This window comes from Falco punctatus (assembly GCF_963210335.1).
Source record: "Falco punctatus genome assembly, chromosome: 12".
NCBI lineage: Eukaryota > Metazoa > Chordata > Aves > Falconiformes > Falconidae > Falco > Falco punctatus.
In genome coordinates, this window is record NC_137592.1 from 19,516,942 (window position 1) to 19,532,920 (window position 15,979).

Below are 15,979 nucleotides of genomic sequence, written 5' to 3' on the forward strand. Positions count from 1 at the left end.
GAAATACTCCCCTCCTCTGGGACTGCAACAGCTCGGGCTAAAGGTACATCAGATAGTGGCTTCAGCTAATTGCCTGTCAGTTGTTCTCGTGGGGGGGAAAAAAGGAAGAGGAGTCCCTCTGTTTTCTTGTAGGCACTTGCCCAGCTGGGTGGTGAGTGCCAGGGCCAGCGACCTGCTCCGACCCGGGCCCTGCTGGCTGCTGGGGGAGGCATGGTGGTGGCGGCGGCACCAGGCCCCTGGCCAGCAGCGTGAGGGAGGGAGCCTGTGGGTCCCAGCACTGGAGGATGGCGGGCAGAGTGTCTGCCACCCCGGAGGGCAGCGGCGGCGGTGGGCAGACAGGCCAGGCGAGGGCCGCGGCGCAGCCCCCCGACAGCATCAGTGTCCGGGGTGTCTCCTACACCATCAGGTAGGGCTGGGGAGGGCGGCGCGGTGAGCCCCTGCCTGGCAGGAGCTGCTCTGAGCCCAGGGACCGAGGGCAGAGGGGCCGGGGCCGGTGGGCTGTGGGTTGGCTTCAGCCCAGGAAAGCAGGAGGGACATTGCCAAGCCACCCGCCTCATGGTGCTGGGCTGCCCACTGCAGGGGTAGGGTACACGGCTTGAGGGGGTCAGGGCCAGTCTGGCCCCCAGAGGGTCCAACGGTTCTTCACACGTCTCTGAAGGAAATGCTTTAGGGGAGATTCCCAAAGATTGTGCCCTTTCCCACCACCTCGCTTGCTGCTGCCAGAAGGGCGATGGGAGGCCCTAAGGAAATGGTCAGGGGGGTTAATGGCTGGCAAACGTCGACAACGAGCAAAGGTCCGTTTGTTTCCACTTTTGGTTGTAGTCCAAAGGCCTCGTAGCAGTCATTCTGAAAAATCCATTCAGAATTCATTTTATCTTCCAGATGATAATGCTAAAGCCTGAGGGGCATGAGGGGGGGAAGACTGATTGATTTCCCGCCCCCCCCCCCCCGCCCCATATTTTAAAATCTTTGCAGGCTCTCATCCCACATGATGCAAGTCGCTACAAACCATTCGCTTGCTCTATACAAAAGTTTTAAGTCTTCTCTATTTAATCTTTTTTGATGTTTGTTTTCCAAGAGAGCGTGTTGGCCCATGGTGGAACTTTTCTTTGTATCATAAAAAATGGACCCGGCAAATACTTAAGGATGTTTCATTTCACATAGAGAGTGGCCAGATTATGGGGATTTTAGGAAATTCTGGTAAGTTATTCCAATACTTTAAAAGACATAAGATCAGAGTTAATACCAGTGACTTCCACAGTGGTATGAATGTGACTGAGGTCTGTGTTTTAAATAATGAAATTGCAGCTGATTTTAACCTTTGCTTGGTTTTCAGAGTTCAATCTTCTGTCATCTAACTAACAATTACAACTTCAATAAAAGATAAGGTTGCTTCTAAACCAAAATGTTTCAGTATGAAGTGTGAATTTGTATGAATTAAATGCTTATTTACGCGCATTCTAAGTTTCCCATTTAATTCCCCTTAACTGCGTTTTCAGGACCTATTGTTACTAAGAAAAATAATACTTTGTTCTTTTCATATGTCTCCATCAAAGTGAGGGTACCGCTCTTGAAATCCTAGAATTCATCTCATCACATGATTAACTTATTTTGTTTGAAAGGATCTGGGAAAACCACACTTCTGGATGCAATATCCGGAAGACTGGGACATAAAGACAACTTCTTTGGTGAAGTGTATGTGAACGGACGTCAGCTGAAGAAGGAACAGTTTAGAGACTGCTTCTCTTATGTGCCCCAGGTTGATCTCTACACTTATTTTTGTGTACTGTGCTTCCTCTCATGTAAAGAAAGTAAAGTTGCTAGTGTAATGGGGTAATGTAATCTGACTATGATTTTACTAATAAAATTGGTACGAAGCAGTTAATAAATCCTATGAATGAATGTATGGAAGTTGTGTGAGCAAGATCTTAATTACTACAGGGCTAACTCCTCCTTCCTTGTCACTGTTTTTTTCAGAGTGACACTTTGTTAAGCTTCCTCACCATACAAGAGTCTCTGACGTACACCGCTTTACTAACTCTTCAGAAATGCTCCAACAACTTAATCAACAAGAAGGTCTGTATTTTATCATCTTCCACCAGAAAGGCAGACATGATGTCATTTAATGCTTTCACCAGCAGCACTTTCCATCCCTGGTTGTGTTTTACTTTTATAAGGTTTTGTAATCCTCATTCTGCAGATGGGGAGAAATCTTCCTGCTGAGGAGTAGGACACAAGGTCTCTGATGTGCCCCGCCTCTTCAAGGGGCTTGTGCTGACGCCCCAGGGACAAAACTCTCCCACCCAAAGCTGCAGCAGTTACTCCTGCAGGAGATGCTGCCCTTGGTACTCCTTGATATCAGTTCCCCTTCGCCAGCTGGGAAACCCAGTTCTCTGGGGTGTTTGGGGCCATGTGTGCTGGCAAGTCTCTTGGACAGCAGAAATGACTTTGACACTGTCTCCTATAGGACATCTCTCAGTAACCAGAACAGCTCCAAAAAATACTGGTCTAATAAGTACCCTACCAAGCTACTTTCTTGATAAAATAGGTGTGTTTCAGATCTGGTTTTGCCCTCTGTTGAGAGTAAAGATTGGATATTCCTGACCTAAGGCTCTTGCTCTCTGTCTTCTCTCCTGACCTGTCTTCCACTCAGTATTTTATAATTCTGTAGAATTGATGTATGTTTCTGCTTCTTTATTTTGGAAGCCAGACCAGTACATTATGCTTCATACCTTAACTTCTAGTCCCACCTCTGAACTGTTCATCTCTTAACATCAACTGAAGCTGAAAGTCTACTCATTTCAGAATACATGAAAATAAAAATTTAAAAATAGTAATTATAATACATAATAGTAATTATAATATATTAAAAATAATAAAATAGAAATGAGGCCAGATAGCTTCCAGTGGATGCAAGTGGCATATTGGAAAAGCCATAGCTTAAAATTATGTCTTTTTTTCTTTCATTTTTTCATTTTGCACACAGATGTCTGAAATGGACTGTGTTTAGTCTTTCTAAATTGTAATTATTTTTTAGGTAGATGCGGTTATGGCTGAGCTGAGTCTCAGCCACATTGCTGACAAAGTCATCGGAAGTCGTAATTTTGTAGGAATATCTGGGGGTGAGAGGCGTCGTGTTTCAATTGCAGCCCAGCTATTACAAAATCCCAGTAAGTACCACTGCATGGATTTTCAAAATAAAACAAAGCAATGTTACTTTGTGCTCCTACCATGGGCCTCCATAAATCACTTTAAAATACAAAACCATTTATATTCTGTAATTCAGCAAAAGCTAGTCTAGTAATGACAGAAAAGCACTAACAGTAACTCAGGATTGCCACTAATCTACTACTTGATCTCAGAAAGTAGACAATTTTAAAATCTCAGGGAGTGAACATAGGTTTAGACTTGCATTTATCCATTTTAAATCTTTGTGGGCTTGCCCTTCCTGTGTATGAAACGTTGATTGTGGCCTGTTCGTATTTTTTGAGTGTGTTAGAGCCATTCATATAAAGCATTGAGCCTTGTCGTGAAGTAGCTGTCATTTAGCCATGTATGTGTGAGCGCCACGTACCTTCTAGAGCCAAAAATATTCCACAGAATTTTGGTAAACCAAAGCAGACTAACTAGAACAATTAGCCATGGGAAACAGCACTTAAATTCTGTCAGTTTTGAGATAGTTTCTTCAAGGTGCCAGAATCGTATGGAGTGAATGTATGGCATGCATTTGTTGGATTCTGGAGTCCTCATGGTAGTGCAGATGTGCTAGACCTGGTTACCAGGCAGGAAGGAGCATTTAAATAAGTGAAGTGTATCACTGCTACTATGACTCCTGGAGAGTTCATTTGGTGTAGCTATTGCTCATTAAGTTCACTAAACTCTATAGTAAACACTGTAGTAATTCTGTGTAGATAAACCTATAGAGAAAGTTTTCCGCCCCCTTGGTCCTGGTTAAGGTTTAACTGTCCTCTTCCATGCTGTGTCTTATCTATGTAAAAGTAATGGATTTTACTAACTTTTACCCTTCCATGTGCAATAAAATAATGAAGAAAATGTAGTGTACACACACACAAATCTGTGGAATTACATATGCTGTATCTTAACAAGACTTAGTTGTTCATAACAAATTCTGTGAGTACATATAGATTTAATTCAAGTTACAACTTCTAGCTAATTATGTCAGTTATATTTACATTTGTAATTATTATTATTGTTCTTAGAAGCAGATGTATACGTGAAATGTATTTTGGTAATTTTCAGATTTCACCTGAACTTAGAAAAAAATGATTATGCTCTGATCTTGCAGTTGTGTTTTATGTTCTTATTCTAGTCATTGAAACTGAACCACTAAAGGTAACTAAACCTGAAAGATCACATCATGGCAATATCAATGCATGTTCTGCTTTACATGTGGAACTTCAAATGTAAAGTAATTTCTATACTATTTGCCAAATTAGCTGGAAAGGCAGAATCTATAACATTTGCTCCCCCATTACCTGCGTTTTAATGTTATTCCTTGTCATTTCACAGAGGTCATGTTACTAGATGAACCAACGACAGGGCTGGACTGCCTGACTGCAAACCAGATTGTCTCGCTTCTCTCAGAGCTTGCACACAGAGACAGGATTGTGATTATTACAATTCATCAGCCTCGCTCAGAACTCTTCAGGGTGAATGATGTCTAATCACTATTTGATTTTCTTTCCCAGGCTTTCTAGTAGGATAAAAGTGCAAGATCCAGTATAGTTGCCTTCAAAGGCTCCCTTCCTTCCACCCTGCATATATAGAGGCTTGTCTTGAACTTCATAGCTCTGGCCTTCTGCCAGTGACAGGACACTTTGGGACACATACTTCCCAATTCAGAAGCACTGGGAGAAGATGTGTAAATCTCCCATGTGCGCAGGCACTGTAAATACGAGCACTTTATTTATCTTTACATATTTATATTTCACTAACACTTGCCATTTGAGACAGATAAAGCCATGATTTAGAATGGAAAGGAAAAAAAAATCATCTTTTTTTCTTTTTTGTGTCAAGTGATGTGAGTATACCTTGGTCACGTGGTGAGGCAGGCCTGCCTTGGAGGGCTTGTGCTAGGGAAAGCATTTGTGCCTTCCCATCAGTGTTTCACACTTTGCTCTTCTGACACATCCACCACCCACCACGTGACTGCAAGGCACATCTTCAGTGGCAGACTGAATTGAGTCTAAGTGGTCATGAAGCCAGAGGCGAGTGACTGTGCTCTTCTGGACTGAAAGCAGTCTTGGTGCCTTGGGGATATGGATTGATCACAGCTGGCGTGAACCCTGCCCTGGCACATGTTCACCCAAAGAGCAGTGCTGTTAAAGTCCTTAAGCACTTTGGGCTAATCTTCCCAACAATTTGGGGACTTTATGGACTGGGGCTATTAAGCACCAAAGGAGGGCAGTCAGTAAGGGAAGGTGCATTAGAAGTGATGTCAAGAGGCCACAGCTCCCCTTTTTGTTTGTGAATTACCTCTGTATGCTGCTGTCACTGACAGTTTTGAGAACCAACAGTTTTAAGTGCTTAAAGATGTGTCATCTTGCATAACCACTGAGAGAAGTGAAAGAAAGGACAAACTTACTTTGAGAGAAATATACTGAGGAAGTTTGAAGCTGTCAAAACACATCCTGTCAAAGCATTTTTATTACCAAGACAGTAGCTGTACTCAAGAATTAATGCACTTCTCAGTACACATTGCTAATATATTAACTTTGCCTCCCACAGTTATTTGACAAAATAGCCATCATGAGCTTCGGAGAAATGGTTTTCTGTGGGAACCCAATGGAAATGATCACGTTTTTTGGTGACTGTGGCTATTCTTGCCCTGAACAATCAAATCCTTTTGACTTCTATGGTAAGTTTGTCTAAGTTGTTTTGATTAAAATATGTGTTTCCTTTAGGCAAAAATGTTGTTTTCTTCCCCAGATCAAAGTTTTCCCAGAGATAAACATGTGTTTGAATTATTCCCCAAGTTTGTAACTATTCTCAGGTCAGTGAAGAGAGAGGACTGGGCTTATGTAACCTCCACTGACTCCATGAAACAGCAAAAGTTTGTGGTAGGTCTGAAACACAGCAGAAAGGAGTAAACTACAAATTAAAAACGGAATCCCAGCTTAGTGAAACCTGTGGATTGCTGATAGCATCTCTCTGTGGGTGTCCCCTGGATGCTGGAAAATCAGTTTGATCTCCAAACTGCAGAAAGTCCCATGCCCTTAGGACTGTGGTGCTAAGCAACTGAAAACAGCTGCTGCCTGGAGGGAAGGAGGTAGAATAAATATGGGATGACTTGAGGCATCAACTTCCAGAGATTCTGAGTTTGAGGTTTCTGAAAGTTTAGGGAGTACTCACCAGGATGAGCTACTGGAGCAGAACATACCAGTGCTTCAGGAGACAACGACAACAAGCTGTTGGCAAAAGCTGGAGTACTGTTTTACCAACTCAGGATGTAAAAAAAGCGTGAGCATGAGATTTGGAAATGGAGTTTGGTTTTGCTGCAGGGCATCCGTGTACCTGATCCATGCAGATAGACATTTGAAGAGAATGTGTACGTGTTTGTATGTGTGCATGTACGTGTACACATATACATACATGTACATATTTTTTTTAAATCTAGTATGTACACTGACTGCTGATGATACTAGCTGAGCGTTAACCAGGGAGTTTGACCAATCCAAAAAGCTGCATTCAGAGGAGGCAGCGTTTTCCTATTGTCTAGATGGCATCCTAAACTCAGAGAGAAGAGAGGATGGTTGTTGACATGAAGCTGGAATGGGATGAAGCTGAAAATACTGCTGTGACAGTGAGGATAATTTTGCCTTCATGAATTTGAATAGTCTTGAATAGCGTAGATAATTTGAGATTTAGACCCACTTTTAAAAAAGCTTGGTAAAGAGAGTACTGCATTCTTCAAATGTCAACCTTTGAATGTGACAAGAAAAGGAAAAAATACAGTTTAGAGCAAAGAATCATCAGAATATTTAGTCTTTGGAAAATTGGTAGTTTATATTTTTTGTATGATTTAATGATGTGAATGAAGGACAGATTCTGATATAATTTACACCAACAGCAGAGGAAAATAGATCCTATGTATTGAGTGTGGACTATATTATTGAAATGTCACATGTTCTGTTTATTAAAAAAAGTACTAATGCATGGTAGGCAATAGCTGCTTGGTCTAGTGACTAGTTGGTGGTGTTATTTTTTTTCAAACACACCTGGTTGTCATTTATTTCCTGTTTGGCTTCTAGCAAATCACAGTGGCCAAGTTTTAAGCAGCATGCCTGCATTTCAGATATACATATTTATATGAAGACTTCATTTTGGATATGTTTACTATTAAAGAAAAATCTGCTGAATTTGAGCTCTCAGAACACCAGGGAAGTATTCATAAGTGTAATTCAGGTTTTAAGGACAAATCGAGAGTCTTCTTGGACAAGGCCTCCTTTTTTCTTGTTCAAATTGTATTTTGAAGTTGAACATAACACTGTAAGACTGAAATTGAAGGATGACAGAAACCTTAGGAATAAATACGTGATGAAGATGTTGCGGTTTAACCTCAGCTGGCAAGTAATTATCACATAGCCGTTTAGTCACTGGAGACACACACAGAGACACACAGCCCCGCCCCGGGATGGCAAGGAGATTCAGGGAAAAGGTAAAGCTCATGGGCTAAGTACAATTTAATAATTGAAATAAAATAATAATAATAACTACAACAATAACAATTGTAATGAAAAGGAGAGGGAGAGAGGAATAAAATCCAAAAGGAAAAGAAAATAAGTGATGCACAATACAATTGCCCATCACCCACTGACCGATGACCGGTCAGTCCCCAAGCAGCGATCGGCGGCCCCCAGCCAGCTCCCCCCAGTTTATATACTGAGCATGACACTCTGTGGTATAGAATATCCCTTTGCCCAGTTCGGGTCAGCTGTCCTGGCTGTGTCCCCTCCCAGTTTCCCCGCCCCTCCAGCCTTCTTGCTGGCAGGGCAGGAAAAGCTGCAGAGTCCTTGACTTGGTGTAAACACCACCCAGCAAGAACTAAAAACTTCAGTGTGTTGTCAACGTTATTCTCATCCTAAGTCCAAAGCACAGCATCATACCAGATACTGAGAAGAAAATTAACTCTATCCCAGCCGAAACCAGGATAGACATCAGATGTAGAAGAGTAATTAAAAAATCTGGAAGTACAGCTATTCCTGAGAATGACAGTCTGGTTTTTGAAATGTTAGATAATTCATTGCTATCAGGGAAAAGGGAAATTTCTAATGCCTTTTAGCACTATCGCTGAATCGACATGACTTGGGCCAATAGCACACCCAAAGTTCCCATCTGCCAATAAAAGAATTGCTGGTGTCGGGGATAGGTATAGGTACATTCATTAGAAAGGAACATTAAGTCTGTGAAGTATTTACCTTTCATAAGTTCCATGGCAGTAAGTAGTATTTTCTTCAGCTGGGGCTGAGCCTGCAAGGGGAATTTGGCCTGCTGAACACCCTCTGACTTCACATTAAAGGAGAAGTGTGTCTGAGAAGGAGGTGGATGAAACCCAGTGCAACAATACTGTAACGGCTCAAGTAGAGAAGAGCAGTGTCTCTGCAGCATGACCTCAGACTAACTAAAAAATAAAGCTCCGTGGTTATGGAGGAGCAGGCAGAGGACAGGGGAGCCGTGTCTGAGCATTTGCCTGAAAACCTGAGAAATACATGAGAATGAGAAATACTTCTCTTCATCCTCATCAATGTCCACCCTCAGCTGGTGCTCTGCCTTGCTCTCGGCAGCAGTACTGCTTCACCTACACAGCGCTCTGCTGTGCACGGAGAACGCTAAAGGTCTGACCAGCACGCTGCTCACTCCTTGTGTTTCCACATAAAGGACTCGAATTTCAGGGTCCTACAGAGGCCACAAAACGCAAGAGATTTGTTGTGGCTGCACAGTTACTCATTCATGCTGCTTCTAATGGAAAGGAGGAGTAAAAGACACCTTGAATACTTTTAATGGTGCTTTTTTGGGATAGAAGATTTTGGGATAGAGACGAGGAAGTGTTAGTTGCAAGGGGGGAAGAGATGTGAAGAGAAAGTGATATGTATATGTAGTAAACAGTTTGTAAATTTACAGTGGATCTGACATCTGTGGACACCCGAAGCAAGGAACGTGAACTTGAAACATACAGTAGGGTTCAGATAATTGTATCAGCCTACAAAAACTCAGAGATCTTTAGCAAAGTACTGTCAGCCATTGAAAGAACAAAGCATATGAAAGAGCTGCCACCAATACCATTCAAAAACAGAGATTCACCCAGTGCCTCTTACAAATTATGGATTCTTTTACGGTAAGCCTTTTTCCCCCCCCCCCTTTTTTTTTTAAAGAAAAATTGTTTTTCTTATCCACTAATCCTTTGGCTTCACCCCTCAACCCGCCCCCCGCCCCCCCCCCCCCCCCCCCCCAAATGCACTTTCTTGGTTATTTTAGTCTACCACTGTACTTGTGTCTGTCTTTTTTAATATTGTATCTTTCTGTGGACACTGTGTGTAAGATTTGTTCAAAGCTAAATACCCTCCCAACATGTAGGTCAGTCATAGCTAACAAGTACACTGTTATTGTTTTGTTTCATTATCAGGAGGACGACAAGAAACTTCTCCAGAGATAAGATAGGCATCATCATGCGTCTCCTCCAGAATCTGTTATTTGGCTTGTTTGTAGCATTTTTCCTTCTGAGACTAAAGAATGACCTGGTAAAAGGAGCTGTGCAGGACCGTGTGGGGCTTGTCTACCAGTGCGTGAGTGCCCCCCCCTACACAGGGATGCTCAATGGTGTTGCCCTTTGTGAGTTTCTGTCCTGTATTATGTGCAGCAGCAGCAGTTATTGCTGGCCCTGTTTTATTAATAGGAAAAAGAATTTATTTAAGATAGTAATTTAAAGGATCTTAACAGTTCTAAGTAATGTCACACTTGATAGAGAAGCATGAAATTCAAAGGCAAAGCAACAGGAAGCGTCACACCACAGAAAAAGATTAGCACATCGGAGGGGCTCCAGGTTTACTCCACTTACGGAATGAGCCCTGATCCCTGCCTCTCCATTTTACAGCTGGCCTGTGTACAGAGGCTTCATTTTCAGCTGTGCAAGAGCCCTTAACTTGCCTGTGTGTAGCATTATAAAGGCAGGAGAAAGTCTAGGTCTGTAGTTAACAATTTGAGATCAAAACCAAAGACATGTGAAGGACAGAACTACAAACCAGCTTTGACATCAATGAAGCATGATTAGATTTAAGAGTACTATGTGGTGATTACATTTTTCTTGGAGGGTATTTCTCTTAAACCTGCCATACCAAGACAAACAGTAGTTTCTATTTACAGCCCTAAAAACTGTTCTGCTCATGCAGGGAACATACACTGCTGTCATCACCTTGAGATCAGAGCACTTCAAGAAATTATCCAGTGATGGCAGGTTTTTCATGTCTTTAATAGGCCTCTTTCGTTAAATTTACCAACTTCTGCAACCTGCAGGGAGCATGTTTTGCATTTATAGTGGGGGGGGAAAGTGATCAGACTGGTTTAGACAGTGTTTCTGATATATTCTCAAGGTTGTCTGTGTGCTTCGGGTCATTTTTGCTAGCAACAAGTCTTGGTCCTTTTTATTCAATAGTGATTTAATTTCTTTCTTATACTTTTAATCCAGTCCCACCTTTACGTGCTATCAGCGACCAAGAAAGTAAAGATGGCTTGTATAAGAAGTGGCAAATGCTTTTGGCTTACATAGTACATTTCCTGCCCTTCAGTGTCATCAGCGTGGCAATTTTCAGCACTTTTATATACTGGTAAGCACTTGTACCATCTATTGGATTGTTAGTTTCTTTTTCTTAGCAGCTGCAATTCCCATGTCAGCAACAGGCCCGCTGGCATGGCTTTCTGCTATTGTCTCTCAGAATGATTACAGAGAGAGCATAAGGAAATTTTTAGTCCTTCTTTTAGTCCATCTTTTCCAGGCAGTGTTAAAACACCTTCAGAGTAAGCACATTACCAGTCATCTAGGTAGCTTGGGAAGTTTTAATGGGCCTGGAACATTTATCATTTTTATGTCACACCAAAACCAGGAGGTGTTATTTTACATGACATTTAGAAAGACAGGAAAAAAAAGAGAAAAAAGAAAGCGAGGAAGACAGCAGTAGGTATGTGACAGTACCAAAGCTTCATATTTCCCGGGACATTTGGGGTTTAGCTACAGCATGTGGAAGTGATGGGATCTGCATCCTCTCTTCCACTCTCCAGAGAAAGGCATTAAAGTGGATTTGTGAAAGTGGGAGAAAGGGTTTGATAGTAAAGCTTGCTTTTTTCCCCCGCAGTACATTAACCTCCTTGTATCATTGTGAAGTAGTACCTCAGATTGGGGTGATGAAATGTTTCATCTGTTCATTGCCTTATCTGTCATATAGGTCTGCTCTTCTTCATTTCTGTTCCATTGATTTTTCACCTTCCACTTGCTTATTCTGAAAATAGAGTCTATGGCTGCTTATGCAGGCTAATAGCAAAGTAATAAGGACCAATTTCTGTCCTTCAGTCTTTTTCTGGTTTGGTTTGGTTTTGTTTTGTTTTGTTTTCTTAATTATGCAAGGAGAGGCATGTAGTCTGCTATAGTTAAGTTTTGGTTTTGTTTGACAGTCGATAGTAACACTGAAGTTGCAATCAGATGGTAGTCTGTAGTAAAATGTGTACCAATAAGTCATAGGCTTGGTTTGTGTCCTGGATGCATGTTCTCTGGTTTGCTGTTGAGAAATGGTAAGAGGACAGGTCATTGTAACAGAGAAAAACTGCAGCAGCTATTATGCTGTAGCTGTGCATGTCAGTGCTTGTACTCTGCAGTGAGATGCCCATGGGCAGTTTGAAAACGGATGAAGTAAAACTGCACCGAATGGCTTGGACTACTGAATAAGAACTTCAGCACAAGGAGCTAATCTGCCGTGAGAATTTTGAAATAGCTGGTTTCCCATCTAGAAAAACTCAGGAGAAAAGATCACTGTTTTCTTCTTCCTCCTGGTCTGTAATAGGTAATGAGGGGATATGCTTAGCATTTACCTAATTCTTTCTGCATGGGATCTCAGTAACTGTCAGGTCCTAGGTGAAAAGACAAAAGCTCTTGAGAGGGAGATTTCTGCTCTTCCAGATGTGAGGACTTGCATGCATGGGGTTTTTTTTTGGTGGTGTTTTTTTTTTTTTTTTTTTTAGATTGGTGCTGATATTAAAAGTAGCAGTTTTGTTCAAGTAAGGTCATCTTTCTCCTTGTCCCCTTAGCTACCTGGGCTTTCATTTCTGCAAGCTGTCAGTGCTGCCCACTTCGGCAGTGCTCCAGGAGAAGACCTTTTTCACAGCCAAGCAGAAATCAACTCGTCCTCTCACTAATTGTTTAGAGGATGTGCTGCACGCACCAGAGCCCTTCCACTTCTGCCTGCTCGTGAGCGGGTCACTGAGAAGGCAGCCGTTTGGAAAGCACCTTTGCAGGCTCACTGAGGGAAGGTTTGTGGAGCTCCTGAAGATCAAGAGCCACTCTTGGTCATGCTGACTCCTTAACGATCAGGAAATTCACATGGGCAGAGACTTTGCCCTTGTGCTTTGGTAGGTTCAAACACAACCAGCAATAAATAGTGTGGTTCCAGTTAATGGATAATATCTACAGATATTTACTTCTGCGTATCTTTGCTATCTTGTGGTTGTTTGGATGTCACCAGTGATGTGTTGGAGTAATTTCATAGTGCTCTTAGACCTCTTAGGGCAAGCAGTTTCTCTATTAAATGTTGAAGATTGTAGCTGCACAGGACCAAATTTTCCTGGATGGACTAACTTTTTGAGAGGCTTTAATAGCATCTGTTATGTGTTCTTACAAGCTATTTCTCTCAGAATTTGTTTGCAGGTCAGACAGTTTGGGTCAGACAGACCCAAACTCTTACGTGACCAGACACAAGGCAGGTCTGACCCAGAACAAACAGCCACTTTTGCAATCTCTTGCTAAAACGTACTCCAGTTATGCACATTTTCCTAGCTAAAGATCCCTCTGGGAAATGGTCTAACAGTTTATATCACCCTACCATTCTATTGCTGCAATATCCTTTCTTCTGAGTTGTTTAGGTTTTTTTTCTCTTTTATGCTTTCTTCTCTTGCTATTCCTACCCCAGATATACTAGACTGTATCTACATCGCTCTGTGTAAAGTATTAGAGCACCTCAGAGAAGGTGATACTTTACACTACAACTATGGAAAGCTGTTTCTTCTGTACCAATCTGTGATTAAAGCTTATTGAATACCTGCTAACTTGTTGAATGTTTAATAGTTGAAGAGTCAATGTTCAGCCATCTATTTATAATAGAGATTGTTTTGGAGTTATGAAAAATGCCACAGGAAAGCCTGTGCGAAAATAATACTTCCCTTTTAAGACCATGTTCAAACATGGTGGATTAAAAAAAAAAAAAAAAGACATAGGGCCTTGCACTGAGCAATGAAAAAGCAAATAAAATGTTGAATAGCCGCTTGTTAGCTAAGCAAAGGATGCAGTCTGTACCTAGCATGAAGCAATTTTGCTGTGAGGTATTTTGGAAAATGAATAATATGTCACCACGTAATAAAAGGTTTTGTCACCTCTTGGATACACTATAAGGCTGAATTAAGTTTGCTAAGCAATTGCTGGCCTGTCTTAACTTTTTAATCTTTAGTACAGATTGGGAGGATTTTTTTCCTTCAGTTAGCTGTGGAGAAGCTGGGAACAATTTGTATTAAATTGTTGTATTAACTGTTGTATTAAAGAGTGCAGGAGTATGGAGGAAATTGCATTTGAATGAATTACATGGGTAGTAAATTCAATTAGCCTTCCATTTAACTGAGTAGATCCAGTTTTACATTTGCATGCACAGTATCAGAAATGCAAAATTCCATCTGTTCATTATCTGCATAAAGACATACTCTTAATATGTGGCTTACTTTAAATAACTCCCACTGCATAGACTCTAAAAGGAGGAGGATGTTAGTTGAAGGGATTGTAAGAGCCATGCTGGCTATTTTGAAATAACAGATTTCTGCTACAATTACATCTTTACATAACCTTCTTTAATGTCAATGGAGAAACCTTAATAACTACCTGCATTCATGTCATGATATTAAGTGCATGCCCTTTCTGTTAAGATTCCAAACAACACAGTAAGGGTCAAGGCATAAACTGTTCACTTAATGAGCTGTAATTGCAAAAAATCAATAAAATAAAAAATAACAGTTACTTTCCAAGTTTAGTACCCAAACAATGTTTTGAAAATGTTCTTTTGCTCATTTTTGTACAGGACTGCAGGGTTGTATCCTGATGCTTCCAGATTTGGAATCTTCTTTGCTGTTGTCTTAGAGTCTCATATAATCGGTGAACTACTAACACTTGCTATACTTGGCATGGTTCAAAACCCAAATATAGTCCAAAGCGGAGTGGTACTACTTAATTCAGCAGGTGTGATAGTGGGAACCGGACTAGTAAGGTAGGGAAAAGTTTTATTTCATGGTGGTGTTAATGTTAAAATGTCTACCTAACAAAGAGTTTAATGAACTGTCGGTATTGCAGAAGCACAATAATGCACAGGTAGCAATGGAAAGAAAGTGCATTATGTTATCCTTCAGCTAATCATGTTAGGCCTAGTATTAAACACACAAATGAGACACTTGATAACTTTAGATATCAACAAAGATATTAACTTGTCACATTTGCAAATATATTGAAGATAAAACTCAGCCACTATCAGTTCAGCTGAATTCTTCTACTTTTTACATTATGATGTGAATTCCTGTCCTCGTTAAAGGAACCTACGAAAAAAAAGTTCTTACAGCTTTTACTAACTGCTGGAACTTATCAGACATTAAACACTGGGAATGACGGTTTAAAAAAAAGTTGTTCTCAGCTATCTTACTAGTGTTACTCTCCAGTTTAGCCATTAAACTATTTAGATGTTTTTTCTACCTGTGCAAGAATGAACTATATAAAAATCATAAATAAAAAATTAGTGTAGTAAAGATGTGGGAAAATTGTGATCCACTTGCTCTGTTACTGTGCAAATAAATGTTTTTGCATTATAATTGCACAAACTTTGAATAGTTTTCCCCTTGCATTTGTCAATGCTGAAATTACTGTTTTTTCAAGAAACATACCAGAATAGGTGTATTACTGTTGAAGCTTTCGTGAGATGTTGAGCAAACAGGATATCTCACCTGAGAGCTTTCCAGTGAAAATGAAGGAAGCCTAACAATAGCTGGCATCAAGCATACGAGTCTTCAGAAAGCTGATGATGTTTTATCCCTTCAAAGTAGATCTCAGCTAATACTTGCTTATCAAATAGAAGTAGGTTAATATCTAATTACTTGGTCCCTGCCTAATTTCAGAAAGATGTATGTTTATAGCGACAAGACAGTTATTCCCACTACTGTAGTCTAATGCCTTAACAATAACTTTTTTAAAGCATTAGGGTGGTTTCTAATCTTATTTTACAGTAGAGACAGTGTTAATTAATACTGTGAATCTCTTTGATTAATCTTCATAGGTAATGAAGTATGTTAAAAATAGCATTGAGACTTGGGTTGCTGGGGTTCTTTTTCTGTTCATTTGTTTGTTTAAAGTCTTGCAGTATTTTAGGTGCAGAAATCACCCAATCTTGTTGAATAATGTTATTTCAAAAAATACTCTGTTTTTGAAGACAAGTGAGGAGGTGGTGTTTTCTTCCTTTGGAAGCAAAACACTTTTGAAATGAAGGTTTATATTGGGTCTTGTCATTTTCAGTTTACCATTGCAATGTGAAGAGCGCAACACTTCACAGAATTATTTGTGACTGTCCATAAACAAGTCAGGGCTGAATGTTATGACACTGAACCAAAGTCAGAGACAGCCTTCATGGTTATCTCCTCATTTACCACTAAAATAGACTTTAGGTTTGAAAATGCT

The 15,979-nt window shown here is 40.7% G+C and overlaps 2 protein-coding genes across 6 annotated transcripts in view; one reads left to right on the forward strand and one right to left on the reverse strand.

Annotated features, from left to right (window-relative positions):
• Positions 1–15,979, reverse strand: part of DYNC2LI1 (dynein cytoplasmic 2 light intermediate chain 1) — a 56,110-nt gene that overhangs the window by 16,203 nt on the left and 23,928 nt on the right. The window lies entirely within an intron of this gene.
• The window catches only part of ABCG5 (ATP binding cassette subfamily G member 5), a 33,245-nt gene that overhangs the window by 4,709 nt on the left and 12,557 nt on the right, over positions 1–15,979 (forward strand). For 3 of the 5 annotated variants that reach the window (XR_013931506.1, XM_080408596.1, XM_080408593.1), the window contains exons 2-10: positions 1,083–1,759; positions 1,978–2,076; positions 3,038–3,170; positions 4,531–4,670; positions 5,749–5,878; positions 9,142–9,355; positions 9,644–9,849; positions 10,703–10,841; positions 14,343–14,528. Coding sequence is in view for 4 of the 5 variants with exons in the window: in XM_080408596.1 (XP_080264722.1) it covers positions 1,598–1,759; positions 1,978–2,076; positions 3,038–3,170; positions 4,531–4,670; positions 5,749–5,878; positions 9,142–9,355; positions 9,644–9,849; positions 10,703–10,841; positions 14,343–14,528 (1,409 nt within the window). In the remaining variant the exon portion in view is untranslated. Of the gene's footprint in view, positions 1–407; positions 1,760–1,977; positions 2,077–3,037; positions 3,171–4,530; positions 4,671–5,748; positions 5,879–9,141; positions 9,356–9,643; positions 9,850–10,702; positions 10,842–14,342; positions 14,529–15,979 lie in introns of those variants that run through there. The other 2 variants (XM_080408594.1, XM_080408595.1) reach the window with 2 other exon arrangements.